Here is a 15,153-nt window from a genome sequence, read left to right as displayed (position 1 = left end):
GTGACTCCTTACTCGTATAATCTCCCTGGGTTACTACTTACATATTTAAAAGTATAGTAGCATCAAATTGCTATGGAAGGGACTTAGCCTGGAAATCACAACAGAACTGAGCTCTTTTTCCTCTGTTCAAGAACAAAAATGTCACACTGTTTATTTACAGTGACATCTATGAAACCTTTGGGTCAATCTCTCTGCAGAAAATCAGCCAACACAGAGCCAGCAAGAGTACAAAGAATGCTACTTTATTGATCATGCTCTGTTAAAAGTTCACCAACTCGTTCCACTTTCATGAGCAGAAACTATAGGTTAATTCATCTGGAACTGAAAGGCAAGAAAGTCCAGCTCTTGCACAGAAGTAAACAGAAGCACACATGAAGAGGAGGATGCCAAGAACAGCATCCAAATCCCAATGACCTGTTAATGGTTCAGAACAAAGGCACAGTTCACACTTCATGTGAAGTTTATCCAGGAAACCAACCTGGCTGATAGAAAACAGGGGAATTTAATACCTGCAATTTCCTGTGTGTGGAAGAAGGGGTTGAGTACCAGCAGTACTATAAGCTGCTGAGGAACCAAAAGACTGTAAGAAAAAGCTCAAATCCTAAGGTAAGCCAACCACTCCCCTGGATCAAAAGCACCTTGCATTAGCAATGTCACATGCTACAAAGTCATCAGATACTGAAAGGGAACAAGCTATTAACACTCCCGCTTCCTGTTCTGGAACACAGGAATCCTAAAGACTGATCATGGCACAGGCACTTATCAGGATTAAGTCTGTTTAAAACTCTTTTTAATACTTGCAGTATGCTGTGTGGCTTACGCAGTAGCAACACACGCTACTTGTCACAGCACTCAGCAATTTAATGTACTTTATTTGTTTCTTTACTTCTCTTTTACAACCCAGAAATGAAATTGAAAGGACTGAAGTTTTCCTCAGCCCATTTACAACACTTGGCAAGCACGAAGGGGAACCAAACAAGAGGCAGAGCACTCTATCACGGGCATTTCAAGGCAGAGCCACAGTTGTCTGCACTGACCACCTTACAGCAGTGTGAAGACCTGAAAGGATTAAGAGCAGTTTACTTGATAAGGTGAGTCCAAACTGCTGCTCTGCTGCACTTCTGCAGTTCCAACAAGAACCTGGGTTTCTCCTCAACCCAGTCCAGGACACTGCTTACAGCCCCCTTGTCAGGGCTCTATCATTGGTTTTATGCAGTTACCTTCCACAAGCCAGTTTAAAAGAATATTAGATTTCAAACACTGTGTTTCCAGCCCCATTCATTCTGCTATCAATTACAACTACTTCACCTATAAACTCTTTCACAATTGCATTAGACAGAACAAGTGCAGATTTAACTCGGTGATTTTTCTCTATGCATTAACAGAAAATGGAATTAAGTGGAGGGTTCTGTGTGCCCTCACATCTCAAAAGCACCCCAGCTGCAAGAAAAATAATAAAAATGGGGCTGAACAGGTGACTGGGTCTTGTAGAATTAAACTGGTTTTTAAAATTGTCAAGAAACCCCCCAAAATTGGTTCATTCTATTAATGGAATAAAAGGCTGAAAAGAAAGATACCCCAGGCAGGCTACGGGTTAAGAGTCTCTGCAGGAAATACAGCAGAGCTGTAAGAAAAGAAAAGAAGTAATTATTATAAAAGAAAATAAATACCAGCCTAAAGATAAAGAACAACTTCTTTTCGCTTTGAATACACATAACCTTCGTGTCACAGTTTAAGGCTCCCCTCTAAAACAAGGGCAGTTTATTTGCTCGGAACGGGGACACCAAAGTGCATTTCACGGCAAACGCGAGTTCGTTACGCACCCCCCTAGGCATGACTTCCCACCGCCGGTCAGGGCCGTCACGCTGTGCCCGGACTGCAACACACACCCGCCCAGGCCAACCCCGCGGCCGTTGGACACCCTATTCCTCCCGCGGGGTCGCCGCCCTGGGGCCCAGCGCGGGACCGGCAACGCCAGGCCGCGCCGGGGCCCTCAGCAAAGGCCGCATAACGGGCGCAGGTGTCCCAGCCGCGCACAGAGCAACCGTCCGCGCCCGCGAGCCCGGCCTGCGGCGGCGCGTCCCCCTTCTGCCGGTTTCCGCAACTCTGCGGCTGGGCCAGGCCGCCCCGGCCTCCTCCAGCCGCCATTTTCTTCGCGGCGGTTCCTCACAGGAGCCTGCGCAGGGCGGGGGCGGGGGCACGGCTCCGCTCCTCGGCGGAACGCGGCGCCTGCGGCTTCGCCTGCGGCGGCGAGGCCCGCAGCGGCCCTGCCCGGCCCGGCTCAAGCCGCACATCCCCTACCGGGGCCGACCCCACCGCTCCCCGCCCGCCCCGGGGCCGGCACTTACGCGGAAGAACCCCGCGTCCATCTTGCCTCCTCCGCCTCCTCCGGCCGCGCGCGCTGCACTTCCCGGCGTGCCCTGCGCGCAGCACGCCCCTACGCACGCTCGGCGCTCTGAGAGGTGGGGCGGGGGGGGGGCCGGGAGCTCCGCAGAGGCTCTCCGCGCCTCTCGATTGGTTCCTAATGACGCGGAGGGCCGGAGCGCGCGCGGCGGACGACCAATCAGAAAGAGCGACGTTCCGCCGGGGTGAAGGGGCGGCTGCAAGACGTCCTTCCGCGGCGCGCGGGACGGGAGGGAGGGGGGAAAGAGGGGGAGATGTGAGCTTTCCTCTCGCGAGATGTTGGCCGTCCGGGGCGCGCGCGCGGGGCGCGGGTCAGGTGACCTCGCGGCCGGCTGCGGCCGCGCAGAGGATAAGGGCCGCAGGGGGGGAGGTCGTGAGGTAGCGCGTGCGGCGGGTGTCCCTGCAGGGGTTAAAGAAGTAATTAACAGTAAGTTAATGAAGGTTTATCCACAGTAACGGCCCCGGGTGGGGGGTTATGTGAAATAAGCTATAATTAAAAAGGAAACACTGGGTTTCTGGCTATGAAGTGAGGTTTAACAGCACACGGCTCTGCCGGCGCTCAGTAGTGTCGCACCTTGGCTCCTGGAAAATCAACTGCTTGTGGGGCAGGGGAAGGAGCCGAAGCTCAGGGAGTCCATCCGCCTAGAGCGGCTGTCGGTGTGCAGTCGGCAGCGGCACCTGAGGGACTGCAGGGCGAGGTGAGCGGCAGCCGGAGTGGACGCGAGGTGGAGCTGCGGGCTCGGCCCAGCGCAGCGGCCGTAGCTGGGGGTGACAGCAGCAGCAGCAGCGAGAGGTGGGAACGCTTTACCCGTGGGCTTGGGTGAGGGAACTGTGCGGGCCTGGCAGAGCGGGCCTGCGAGAGGACTTCCAGGTGAAAAGAATGAAGAAAACCCACGCTAATCCTTGCTCGACCCAGCGCAGATAACTCCCCACTGTGCCCTTAGGAAAACGTGCAGTCATTATTTATATGCCCAACTGTGCCCATTGTCACTGCTGAATACGGCCCGGCCAGGGTGTTGTAAAGAGAGATACTTGACCAGAGCACACAGGAAGGATCTAGAAAGCCTGTGTATCATAGAATCAACTCAGTTGGAAAAGGCCTTTAAGATGAAGTCCAAACATCATACCACAGGACTGCTAAGATCACATCACTACACTGCCAAGCAGAAGGGCGCTTTGGTGCCTCTAACCAGCTTTGCATTAGTTTGCAGGGCTTCGTGGACCATCTCTTAATGAGTCTGTGTGATCGCAAGTGAGCATTCCACTTGCTTTGCTTATTCTCTCCAAAAGCTTCCAGAGTCTTGGATGTCTCTAATAGACAAGTCTGGTATCAGCTTTCAGGTGCTTTGTTAGCTTGGGGTTTTCTAAGCAGCAGGTTTACCTGATAGCAGCTCAGGGCAGGAATGAAAGTGGGAGCTGGGTGTCTGGACAGGGCAGGTGGAATTGGTGCTGGAACAGTTACTACTGCAGGACAAGGACAGTGTGGGACAATGCCTGGAAAACTGTTCTATCCACAACAAGCTACACAAGCGTTAAGTGGCAGAGCAGTGGGAACAGAGTGAGTTCTGTTTCTTAAGAAGGTGATTTTGCCTGGTCAGCAAAGCTCTGGGTTTTGCTGGCAGGAGTGAGGATGGATCCGTGGGGCCTCCCTGGCTGTGCCAGGATGAGGCAAATTTCACTGGTAAAACAGCACGCTTTGAGTTGTTCAGACTGAGCCACCCTAGTGTGGCCAAAGCAGTAATGCTGCCAATTATTACAAGTAATCCTACCAGTCCAGAATTGCTGCAGCACTGCTTATTCTGCTTCAGTGAAGCAAAAAGTGAGCCTCACTGTGCTTAAATTCTGTCAATGGAAAGTAACCAAAATTTGCTAGAAGTAGCTCTGGCTGGTAACGTTAAAAATACCTCTAAGATGGGGCTTATGTTTCCTAAAGATCTTGACTTTGATAAGTGAAACATGCTCAGGCAACATCCTCAGCTGCCCAGAGATAGAAAGAGTAGGCTGACTCCAAGTTAGAGAACTAGGACAAGTAGAATATTTACAACAAACAGCTGTCTTAATATTTAGTTTGGAATTCAAACTGTGCTCCAGTTTCATACCAAAAAACAAAAAGCAAAGTAATCGAATTCAGTTTCTGCACAAAAACACCAGTTAGTAAAAATGACCTGTTTGAGGTCAGCCTCACTTTGGAAGCTCTTGGGGATACATTCTGTTAGAAAATGGTCACTCCTTTCTCTACAGCTCCCCAGAAAGAGGTAAAATGCCCCACTTCAGCTTCCTCCCAGTCCTCCCTGCCTGTCCTGTCAGCGTTTCAGGCCTGCTTGGGACCATCGCCACTCCACATCTGACAATGCTGCTGTGTGTTGGCACTCTGTGGGCTGTGAAGGTCCTTGGGAATGTCTTTGTTGCATTACTGCACACCCACAGCCATCACCCTTGCAAAACAACATCACTGGCAGTGATTTTCTAGAAGAAAAAATACCTAAAAATAGCTCAAGCCTGGTCTGTGTTGGAGAACGAAGCGTCTCAGGACACGAGTTGTGCAGATGAAGCCTTGGTGCTTTCACTGCCTTTCTTTGTTCACTTCTCCAGTTAAAGGGTTTCTATACAAAAAAACATTTGATAGTGAACCAAAAGCAATTCCTGGTGTGAGAGTGGAGACACCAAGACACCGAGTCCCTTTGAAAAGGAAGACGTTACCAACAGCAGAGAAATGGTTTAAAATACTTGAAAATAGAAAGTCCCTTTTTTATTGCAAACCATACATACGTGGTGTTAGAAAAACAGAAGGTAAGGATAAATACAGGTTTGATACTTCCTGTACCATCCATCATGTAGAACCAAGGCTGCAAACCCACTTCACATAAATCAACTAACCCAGGTTCATGTCCCCAGGTTTCTTCCCATTTATCATCAGTCTTTGTAAAACACAAAAAGCTCCACAGAAGATGAGTGCCCACCTTCTCCTCCTGCAGGCAGGCTCGGTATGTTTGGTCCCTCATGCCCAGAGCTCTGTGAGGCAGCTCGCTGCATTGCTGGTGATTCACATGCCTCCACCACTTGATTTCAGTCACAGAGAAACCATCCAGACCCTTTATTTCTCCTCTCAAAGACAGGAAGTGGGATTAATTACCATCTGTAGACAGAGTAACAGCTCCAAATGCAGATTCACTTTGCTGAGGAGTCCCAGATCCACACAAATGAGAATTCCACTGCTCTGCTCTCACAGGGAGGACGAATGTTCCCAGTTACCTGTTCTGCATGTGGATATCCACAGGTATGAAGGTCACTGTGGGATGCTGAGGCAGGTTGTGGCTGGGCTGCCCTAATGCAGGTGGCATTGCTGCTTTGATGGGTTTGGGCTCCAGCTCCCGTTTCACTCTCATGCGTCTGTAAAGGCAAAAATGAGATGGTCACTAGAGCTGGTAAGTCTTGGGAAGCCTGCTGCAGAAGCAGGTTACAACAAACAGCTTCTTAAAAGTCAGTACAAGACAGGATTTCATCCCAAAGATACTAAATGGCAACTCAGGGCCCCTAGAGCATGTAAGTGTAACCCAGCACCCTGAAAAGTGCAAAATCAGGCTCCTCTGGCAGCCACGATGCACACCAGAATGCTCCCTTGTGTCAACAGGGACCTCTAGGAACAGCTTCCATCCAACATCCTCCATCACGAATCTCCTCCCACTTCCCAGCACTTCAGTCACAGAACAGCAGCAGGGAGAGGAAGGATTTCAGTCAAGTTAGCTTAGCATGTCCTGGAAACTTGCAGCAACCAATACTGAAGCGGTCCATTAGGTGAAAGCACACTCAGCAGTGACCTTGGTTCATCCTTTCTCACCTTAGTGAAGTACAGAGCTTGGCACATACCTGTTGTATGTTTTCAGTATGAGCAGAACCACTGTAAAAATGATAATCACTCCTACTACGATGGCAGCAACTATGGCTCCAGAGCCTGGCAGGGAAGCAGAAAGGGGAAGAAGCCTTATGTACAAAGTTGTCATTGTATGGTTTGAAGTTTGCGAAGTTCAAGGTCCACTTAAAATAAAGCAAACACAGCCACCTCCCCAGTGCTTTTCTTACTTTGATAGAGACTTTGTTCTTGAGACTTTGTGGTCACGTTTACCAAGAGCTGGGTGTTATTGACCAGTGGTGCGGCTGTCGTCATCTTGAGTCAGCTGCAGGAGGGAAAAAGAAGAGCGAGTTCATAAAACATTAACTAGCATTTGACAGTGATAATTAGGAAACACTCCATCAAAGATTCAGGGCCACTGAGTGCACAGTCACTGGACTGGGGTTCTTCAGATTTCCTTAGAGGTGAAAATCTGGCTCTGCTGAAATCACTGGTGGCTCTGCTACAACCTAGTCTGGAGCAACTTGCCTTAAAGCACACACTGCTTGGAATTAGTAGGCTAAAATAAGATATAAACTCAATTATGCATTGTTATCTGTATATTATTGCTGTTATACAAGCTTTGGATAAATATGTATTTTAAACATTTTAGGATTTCAGATTACCATTTCAGGTTGAGATTCAAATCCCTGCACAAGTAAGTGTGAAGAATTCAGTATTCAGTAACCTGTCTTTAAGTAAGGGAGCCTGCACTTAAAGGAATAAAAACTCCTTTATAGAATAGAATTAAGTAGTTTCATGCATCCAACATGGAGAAGAGAAACCATTTAACCCCTAACTGGAAGTTCTAAGTTACATGACAACCAACACTGACCCATGACAGGAAAAGATTGCAGTGTGACTATGATGGAAAGCTGATGCAAGTTTAACCAGCGCCTCATCCGTGCCAGTGTCACCCCAGTCTGTTACTGGAAGAGGGCAAGTGCCCAAGGCTGAACCCACATCTGCTCCTGCATCTGGGGAGGAAAAACTGCTGCTCTAGAAAGAGCAGCGTGTGTTTGCTGATTTTATAAGTGTTTTCCAAATGTTTTCTAAATGTGACCAGTAACCTGAGCCATTAAAAGCCTCCTTCAGCCTGAGAAGGGTGTGATACCACTTCAAACAGACCTCTGAAACCATTTCAGCTCCCAGCTTCAGAGAGCTAATGCACTCAAAGTCCCCATCGAAATTATTCTTCAACACCTGATACTGGAATTGAGGTTCCTCGTTTCAGATGGTGCTCAGTATAACCAGGCAGGACCCTGCCCTGCTGTTATGCTCCATTCAGGTACTGTGGATCTGTGGCATGTTCTTAGCGGCTTTAATTTTACACAGCACAAGAGATACAATAGCCAGAAAATTATTAAGTGGACAGAAATCAGTAATAAAAAGAATTGGAAGTTTGAAAGGCCCTTTTCCTTCTCTTCCCTTCCTTTTCCCCTCCTCAAGGTTTTCCTAAAGGCTTCTGCAAAGCAGCATTCATCAGACAAATCCCAGGCCGTGGCAGGTTGCAGGTCTGGGAGGGAAGCAGGACACAGCTCTGACTGCTCCTGACAGGCGAGGTTGTTTCGGGGTGGGGAGGCCGGTGGCTGAGTCAACACACGGTGTGTACTTGGGAGGCTCCTTGGAGAGAGATGAGGAACCAGAGAGGTCTGTAACCAGCGGGAAGGGACAGGGTCAGCGCCTGCCTGGGTGGGGAGGATCCGAATTGCAAGGTCCATTCATCAAATACTTCGATCCCCTGGAGTTAAAAAGATTCCAGTTTTTTCTTTTAATCTAAAAAACAAATTAACTCTGTTTCAAGCCTGTAACTGGGTCATTCTCCCCTGGCTGAATGATTCCTTTGTCTAGCCAAGGCCAAGTTAATCCAGCAACATGATCATCAACTGTAGTTGTAGATCTGTCCACGCTGAAAGAACTATTTTGTCTTTAGAGATTGCCTTTATTATACCACAGCAGAAGGATTCACACACGCCTCGGAGGAGCCTGGGCACCCATCTGCTTCCCAGCCATCCCCTCGGTGCAGGTTGTACCACCGACAAGGGGAGGCTGAAGAGGCTCCATCCTGCTGCAGGCTGGGAAAACCTGAGCAAGTGTTTTGACCATGGGCATAATACAGAAAAAGCCACATCCAGCTTTTACCTTGTTGCTTCTGACTAGAAGAGCCAAATTCCAGAGTTACAAAAGGGTTTTTCTCCTCCTCTGCCTATTAGAATAAACCCCCCAAACAAATAAGGCTGAATATTTCAGTATTAAGCCATGTCGTACTCATACCTACTACCATCTGGTTCAAACCAGCTTGGTAATGAGCTATTGAGCTATTTGTGCCTGAGTCACACCTCTAACTGAAGGATTCTTGTTGTTGTCAGTGAAGCCGCGTGTTACAAAAAGGATGACTTTATCTGGCAGGGTGTAACAAACCCAGGACCTAGCTTGGAGAATGAATCAAATCTTTGGTTTTTCCACGCTGTGCAGCAAGTCAAGAGGTCCAAGGTCTGTGTCTCAGCCTGGGGTGGGAGGAGCAGGGTCCCCCTTTCCCTACAGCCAGTCTCAGGTCCACTCCCCTCCCAACAACCATCCGGATTGCACCTGGCAACTCAAGGACCCAGCCAAGTCCACCAAACCCCTTGGGAGCCCCCCAGGTTCAGGGTATTCCCAGCTGGATCCTTTGCTTAGAAAAGCATTTGGGGAATCAGGGGTGGTCACTAAAAGCTGTAGAGCAGGGGAGCAGAGGTGGACTTTGATACAGCAACCACACCACATTCTTCCTCCCTGACACATGGCACACATTGGCCTGGGGGGGTTTGAGGGCCTCCAGCTCACCCGCAGCTCCCGGGGCTGGGGGCACATTCCTGTGTTATGGAGCTGGAAATGTTTCCATAAAGTGAAGCTTTGGGCACGTTTCCATTCCAAACAGCCGGGCAGATCCGTGAGAGGTTGTTTTGGCAAGCAGCAGCAATGCCCCCATTGATACACCTTGCACCTGCCCTGCCCGTGCTCACTCGCATGGATCAGAGCTTGTCTGTCAAGCGGCTCCTGCAGTTACAGGAGAGGGAGATGGGGAACAGAGCCTTGGGGCTGAGGTTTTTCCAGGAGAGCAGGACTTTGGGAGCCAGTTCCCTGCAGGAGGCAGGTGCTGGGCAGGAAGAGGCACCAGTGCTTCGCCACCTTGGAAAGGGAGGTCTGCATCGAGCTGCGTGCAGGCTTTAAACTACACAAATCAGCTGTTGTTTCCCAGCAGGAATATACACGGGGTTTATCCCAGAAGCTTCATTAGAGAATTCATTCACCCTTTCAACTGCTCTGCTGCACAGGCAGTGTTTTCATTGTGTAGTGTGGCCAAACACAGGCTGAAAACCACGGTGATTTTTCTCTCCTCACTCACGCAGGTCTAAGGAAGAGCACTGGCTGCCAGCTCTGCCGTGCTGGGGCTCCATCCCCTTCCCAACAGTGTCAACAGGGCTGGTCTTAAATCACAAAACCCACTGAGGAATGCGACAACCAAACCCAGCTCTGGTTTGCTTGACTCATGGGTTTCTGTCTCAGTATACTGGCTAGGAAAGGGAATATTGTCTGGGATATTTAGACTGGAATTTGTTCCCTCAGGTCCTCTTGCAGATGTAAATGAACAAGTGCCATGTGAAAACCGTCTTGCACAATCAAAAGGCCACCAAGAGGTGAGTTCACATGAACACTACCAGGGTGCTGGAGCTATGTGAGGAGGGGGAAATTGCCAGAGGTATAAAGCATCAATTCTGATCAGCAAATGACAAAATGTTATTGAAGAAGCCCAAGAGGCAGCCGGGTCCTGTTAATGAGAGGAAAGGGCTTTGTCCCACAAGAGCTGTAGGTGTCCTGGCAGGTGACTGAATCTCAGGTTTGTTCTCTTGCAAGAATTCCACACCACAGACCCATCCCCATCCTTTATCTGGGAAGGAAGAGGCTGAGGAGTCAGCTACCATCATCCACATCCACCCTCCTGCCACACCACAGGAGATCTATGCTAAGGCATGTCTGCCTGAGGTCCAGCGCACACTGCTTGAGGTCCAGCTCAGCTCGCACATCAGCCTAAGCAGCAAATTCACTTCCATCCCAGGGAGGAGTTAATCCTCCTAATGAAGTCCAGAGCTCTTCTCCCTTCCTACAAGTAACTGAGCCCAAGCACAAGGACCTGGCCTGGGATCTGCCCCAGCTCCACTGACATCCCCTGTCTTTGCAGCCAGATTCCCCTTGCCCTGTGCTTTGAACCGGTGTGTTTCATTGTGCCTGGCTGCTTCCAGCACTGAGGGACTCAACGGGGCATCCATGGCACAGCATGGGAGGGAAACAGCCTCACATTGCAGTCACCAACTCAGCTTCAGCTCCTGAAACCCCATAACCCATAATCATGGGTCCAAACAGCCTCACGGCCACGCTGCCATGTGCTTCCAGCAGCATCACGAGCCATGGGAACAGGGAACATCGCCGGGGGTAGAGGCAAGCTGTAATTTCAGAAGCAATAAAGCCAGTGCTGCAGAGAGACCGGAATGTGCCTGAATTCACCTTGTGAGGCTCAAAAGAGGGAAGAAGGAGGAAAAAAAAACCCAAGTTCAATCGGCTAATGGGAGCCGAGGCATAGCCATGGCCTGAGGCAAGCACCCGGCTCCCTGTGGAGCCTATGCTCTATGAGTCCCCAGCTCGGACCAGCACCTATATGTGAGCGTTTGTCTCAGGTCCTGACATGAGCCCTCCAGGTTCAGCTGCTGTTAAAACACAGATTAAAAGCATTTCCTTTCCTTGCCAAGACAGTTACACAAGCTGCAGGCAACTGCACCGTGCAGTAGCAGCACCAAGAGCAAACAGCAGTCATTGTACCTGGCTTACACACCGAGGGGCTGGAACGCCCCAGCTCACACAGACGATGAGGACAGGGGCAGTGAAGGCAGGTCCCCAGAAAGGAATGCTCTCGCTTCAAAAGCCATGCCCACAAATATGAACCAGAGAGGCTTTGTCAGAAACTTGCCCAGGAGCGAGGTCTAAACTGGGCTGGGAACTGCAGAGCTCCCAAATCCAACTTTTTGCCTTAAAACACTGGGCCACGCACCCCCCTCCTCTCCCTCTGTGTGAATGCACTTATTCACAGGAGCCCCAGCAGCTCCACCACGACCAGCAAAGTGCATCCACACCATGAAAACACGGTGCATCCTGCAGGGCAGGGCTGCCTCTGCAGACAGCGCACGGAAGCAAAACAAGCCAGAGGTGTTTTCCCACTGGTTCCAGGCCAGGGTCTCAGGCACACTTGGATTAGAAGCCTTGTAAATGTTAATTCAGAACCAGGGTTTGAACTGGAATGGACAAACCCCACCACGCTGCTGGTGCCCAGAGCTGCTTGAGCTCCCGTGACAGGCATAGCCCAGAGAGAAGAGGGAAAACCCAGCAAAACCAGCTCCTTTGGCCAGACCTATGGGAAGCTCACCTTCAAACCCACTGCCAAAACAGCACCTGTGACAAGAGAAGGAAAAAGGAGCTACCTGCAGCAAATCAGGACAACAGCAATCAAAAGAGAGGGACCCAGGCCAAACGGGTTGAAGTCTGTGGCCTATCCTCCACCTTCCTGCCCAGCCAAGCCAACCCATGGCTGGAGTCCAGTATCATTTGTGAATGATTTGTCAAACCAGCACTGGTTTCCCAGGGTAGGAAACCACTTCTCCCAGTTCTGATACCATCTCACGCCGCCCCGGCCAGTCCCTTCTGTTCTCTGAACCCTTCGCTGCCTGAGGGCAATCCCTTACCCAATGGCACGCAGATGCCAGGAACCAGCCCAGGGAGGAAGAGGATCCCAGATGTGCCTTCAGGCACCTCTCACTGCATCCAGCAGAGGCAGGGAGGTGGCAACAGCTTCTCCTGGAATACCTTACACTGAGATACCCATGGGACTGAGCAAGCACCCATGGCTCACACTGGGACCCAGACCAGTCTGGAATGAGTTCTCAGCTGAGCTGCCTTTCATGGCAGAGCTCTCTGCATTTAGGAGCACAAACCATGGGGTGTGAATCGACCGCTCCTGTTCGCTGGCTGAGGGTGTTCTTTCTGAGGGATGAATACCCTTGCTTCTGTGCTAGGTGAAGCTTTCTGAGGCTTCCATCACAGGCTCAGAAGCCTCCAAGGGCCTAACACACTAGGATTTAGCTGCGGTTCCCCATGCTTGTGACTCAGTGCGAGCAGCACAATCGTCCCCACCACATCTCTTCGCTCTCCCTCATGCCCAACAACAGCCCAGCTCAGCCTCTCCCAGCTCCTCAGCAACGCTGGTCCGAGCCTGGCACAAGGGCACAAGAACCCCACACAGGGGTGACCCTGGTGAGCAGACACCAGCACCCACAGTGCTCAGCACCCCTGGATTTACCCCAGTAACTGCTGATCCGAGACCACAGTGGGGCATCACTCACAGACTCTTCCAGCTCCTTTGTGCACTAAATCCGGACTGATCCACTGTTAGTGCCCCAAGTAAGAAAAGGCATTCAGTGTAACGAATACAAGTCACGCTTTCAGTAGCAGCAGACAGGTAGGAGCAGGGCTGGGCAGGAAACCCTCCTGAACTACTGCCAACAAAGGAGCCAAGCCTGCTGCCAGCTGCGGGCTGGCGTTTATGGCTGTGTCCTCTGCGGCACAAGGTGCTCCCCAGCTCCTGGGCTGGGTCTGCTGCAGCTGAAGCCGCTCATCTACCGGGAAAATGCAGATCTCAGCGCTGCTCTAAGAGCCGCTGCAGGTTTCGGATCTCTCTTTTTCTGCATTGAAAAATACAGAGGGAATTCCTTGTGCGATGTAGGCAACAGCCCCCTCCACTTCACAGGCTTCTAAAGCACTGCACACTGCTGCACCCATGGGGATGCCCCCCTCCTCCAGGCACACTGGAGGCAAACACACGGCAGGCGGTACCCAGGCACCCTGGGCCGCACCAGAACGCCCCCAGCCCTTGGCCAGCACACGGTGCCCAGCCGAGAGTTCCGCTGGGGCCACGAAGCCACCGGTGGCTGCGCTTTGTCTCCAGCCCGAGCCCTCCATCCAGCAGCGCGGGTCAGTGCGGTGTCTGCTGACAAACCCTACGCCTCCTGCAGCGGGGAAGTGCCTGGGGCACTCGGTACATTCCTCACCATGAAAACGCGGGGATCGCAGGTCGACCCTGTGAGCGACTTCAGCATGTTCCCGACAAGGAGAGCGGGGAAGCTCTGCTCCGTGCTCAGACACTCAGTGCACTAACACAACCCTGCGGGCTTTCCAGTTCTTTTCCTGTTCAACCTTAGTCTGGCAGCCCCTTGCAGCTCCCCAGCCGCGGAGTGAAAACACGGCGAACACACACACAGAGCGAAAACCAAACCAACAGAACCTTACTTATGGTGCTGGGGCTGAATGAATCCGGACGCGAGGCTCATATCCACAGCGATGGAAGGGCGCAGGCGGTGCGAGAACGGCTCCTTCCCAGCCCAGCAGCTCCGCGCTGTGGGAGCAAACAGCTCCCCGGCTCAGCGCCGGGACCTCAGCGCTGGGGATGCCAACGAGAGCGGCGGCTTCAGCGCAGCGAGGGCAGAGCCCCCGGCCGGGCGCGCTCGGTCCCTGCCGCAGTCACCGCTCGCCACAAACCCCTCCGCTGGCAGCGGCACCGCCTCCCGCCCGTCCCCTCCCGTCCCGTCCCTCCCGTCCGTCCCCTCCCGTCCCGTCCCGCCGCAGGTGCGGTGCTGCCCCGGCTCCAGGGGAGGAGCAGAGCGCGGAGCCCAAGCCCGGCCGAGCGCTCCCCCCCCCAGCCCCAGGTCCCCGGTCCCGGTCCCGCAGCGCTTCAGCCCCTCACGGAGCCGGTGCGGACCCAGCCCGAGGGCACCCCAATGCACAAAGGGCTTCAGGGACTTCGGGGGAGCACCCGAGCACACCCATCCCAAAGAGGGGGCAGGGGCTGTGCACTGGCGGGTACAGTCAGCAGGATCAAACAGGGATGGAGCCCTCGGCTGTGAGCCTGCGCTCGGCGTTGGCTTTAGCACAGAATCACAGCATGGTCTGGGTGGAAGGGACCTTGGACATCCTCACCTCCTACAGAAACGTTTGTGCTTTCCTACCACAGGCCCTTTGGTGTTCACAATGTCCTGTGCTGAACCCCACAGAACAAACCCACAGAGGTTTTCTCATCAGAGTTTAAGAACTCAGAGTTGCAAGCAAACATTTCTTTGCACAGCAACAAAAATCCACATTGGTGACTTCCAGCTAAACCCTTCTGCCTCCATCCCACCACAACCCCGCACCGGTATCCCAGCTCCTTACAGCCACGAGTGAATCTGGGGGAGCATTACTCACCACTCCAAGGGAACAGATGCAGTTTGGTTGGTTCCTTTGCAATTACTGCTTCATCGTGCATAAACAGGAAAGAACACGAGGCTCTCTTTCTGGGCACAGGAGTGGTATCCTGGCTGCACACCTTCCCTGGGCTGTACCCCTGTGTAAGGCAAAGGGGCTGCTTTCAACAGCGGGCGCTCATGACTTAGAAAAGGGAACAAACAGTTACATCACATTCCTAATAACAGACACTGATAGCCCTGATTTCATTCAAGTAGCACAAGAGAGGGGACATCAGCCCCAGTGACTGCCCATCAGACCCAGTCACTGTCCATCAGTCCCAGTGAGTGTCCATCAGCCCCAGTGACTGTCTATCAGCTTCAGTGACTGTCCATCAGCTCCAGTGACTGCCCATCAGCCCCAGTGACTGTCCATCAGCCCCAGTGACTGCCCATCAGCCTCAGTGACTGCCCATCAGCCCTAGTGACTGCCCATCAGCCCCAGTGACTGCCCATCAGCCCCAGTGACTGCCCATCAGCCCCAGTGACTGTCCATCAGCC

The 15,153-nt window shown here is 52.0% G+C and overlaps 2 protein-coding genes across 10 annotated transcripts in view; both read right to left on the bottom strand.

The window, feature by feature from the left end:
- Positions 1-2,436, bottom strand: part of SRRM1 (serine and arginine repetitive matrix 1) — a 16,641-nt gene extending 14,205 nt beyond the window's left edge. For 8 of the 9 annotated variants that reach the window (XM_061373566.1, XM_061373572.1, XM_061373571.1 and 5 more), the window contains exon 1: positions 2,349-2,436. In XM_061373566.1, the coding sequence (XP_061229550.1) occupies positions 2,349-2,369 (21 nt within the window). In that variant the 5' untranslated portion in view covers positions 2,370-2,436. Of the gene's footprint in view, positions 1-1,577; positions 1,625-2,348 lie in introns of all 9 variants that reach the window. The other variant, XM_061373577.1, reaches the window with a different exon arrangement.
- Positions 2,437-4,436: 2,000 nt separating this feature from the next.
- Positions 4,437-13,677, bottom strand: NCMAP (non-compact myelin associated protein). Its single transcript, XM_061373612.1, has 4 exons — positions 13,659-13,677; positions 6,484-6,578; positions 6,271-6,355; positions 4,437-5,793 (listed from the first exon to the last, which is right to left on the bottom strand). Exons 2-4 carry the CDS (start codon positions 6,566-6,568, stop codon positions 5,652-5,654), a joined length of 312 nt encoding a protein of 103 aa, XP_061229596.1. The 5' UTR covers positions 6,569-6,578; positions 13,659-13,677; the 3' UTR covers positions 4,437-5,651.
- Positions 13,678-15,153: the final 1,476 nt, after the last annotated feature.

The sequence above is a fragment of the Neopsephotus bourkii genome, unplaced genomic scaffold, assembly GCF_033783945.1.
Source record: "Neopsephotus bourkii isolate Nb327-2 ecotype Australia unplaced genomic scaffold, CSIRO-AGI_Nbou_v1 NB_1632, whole genome shotgun sequence".
NCBI lineage: Eukaryota > Metazoa > Chordata > Aves > Psittaciformes > Psittacidae > Neopsephotus > Neopsephotus bourkii.
Note: the sequence above shows the minus strand (reverse complement) of the source record. Positions and strands in the feature narration are given on the sequence as shown.

Bases quoted from the DNA above. Each gene is read 5' to 3' on its own strand.
- NCMAP (XM_061373612.1), bottom strand. From the start codon at position 6,568: ATGACGACAGCCGCACCACTGGTCAATAACACCCAGCTCTTGGTAAAC. The intron at 6,356-6,483 runs GTAAGAAAAGCA...CTTCCCTGCCAG, and splicing joins AGAACAAAGTCTCTATCAAA to GCTCTGGAGCCATAGTTGCT. The intron at 5,794-6,270 runs GTATGTGCCAAG...TTGCCTTTACAG, and splicing joins ATACTGAAAACATACAACAG to ACGCATGAGAGTGAAACGGG.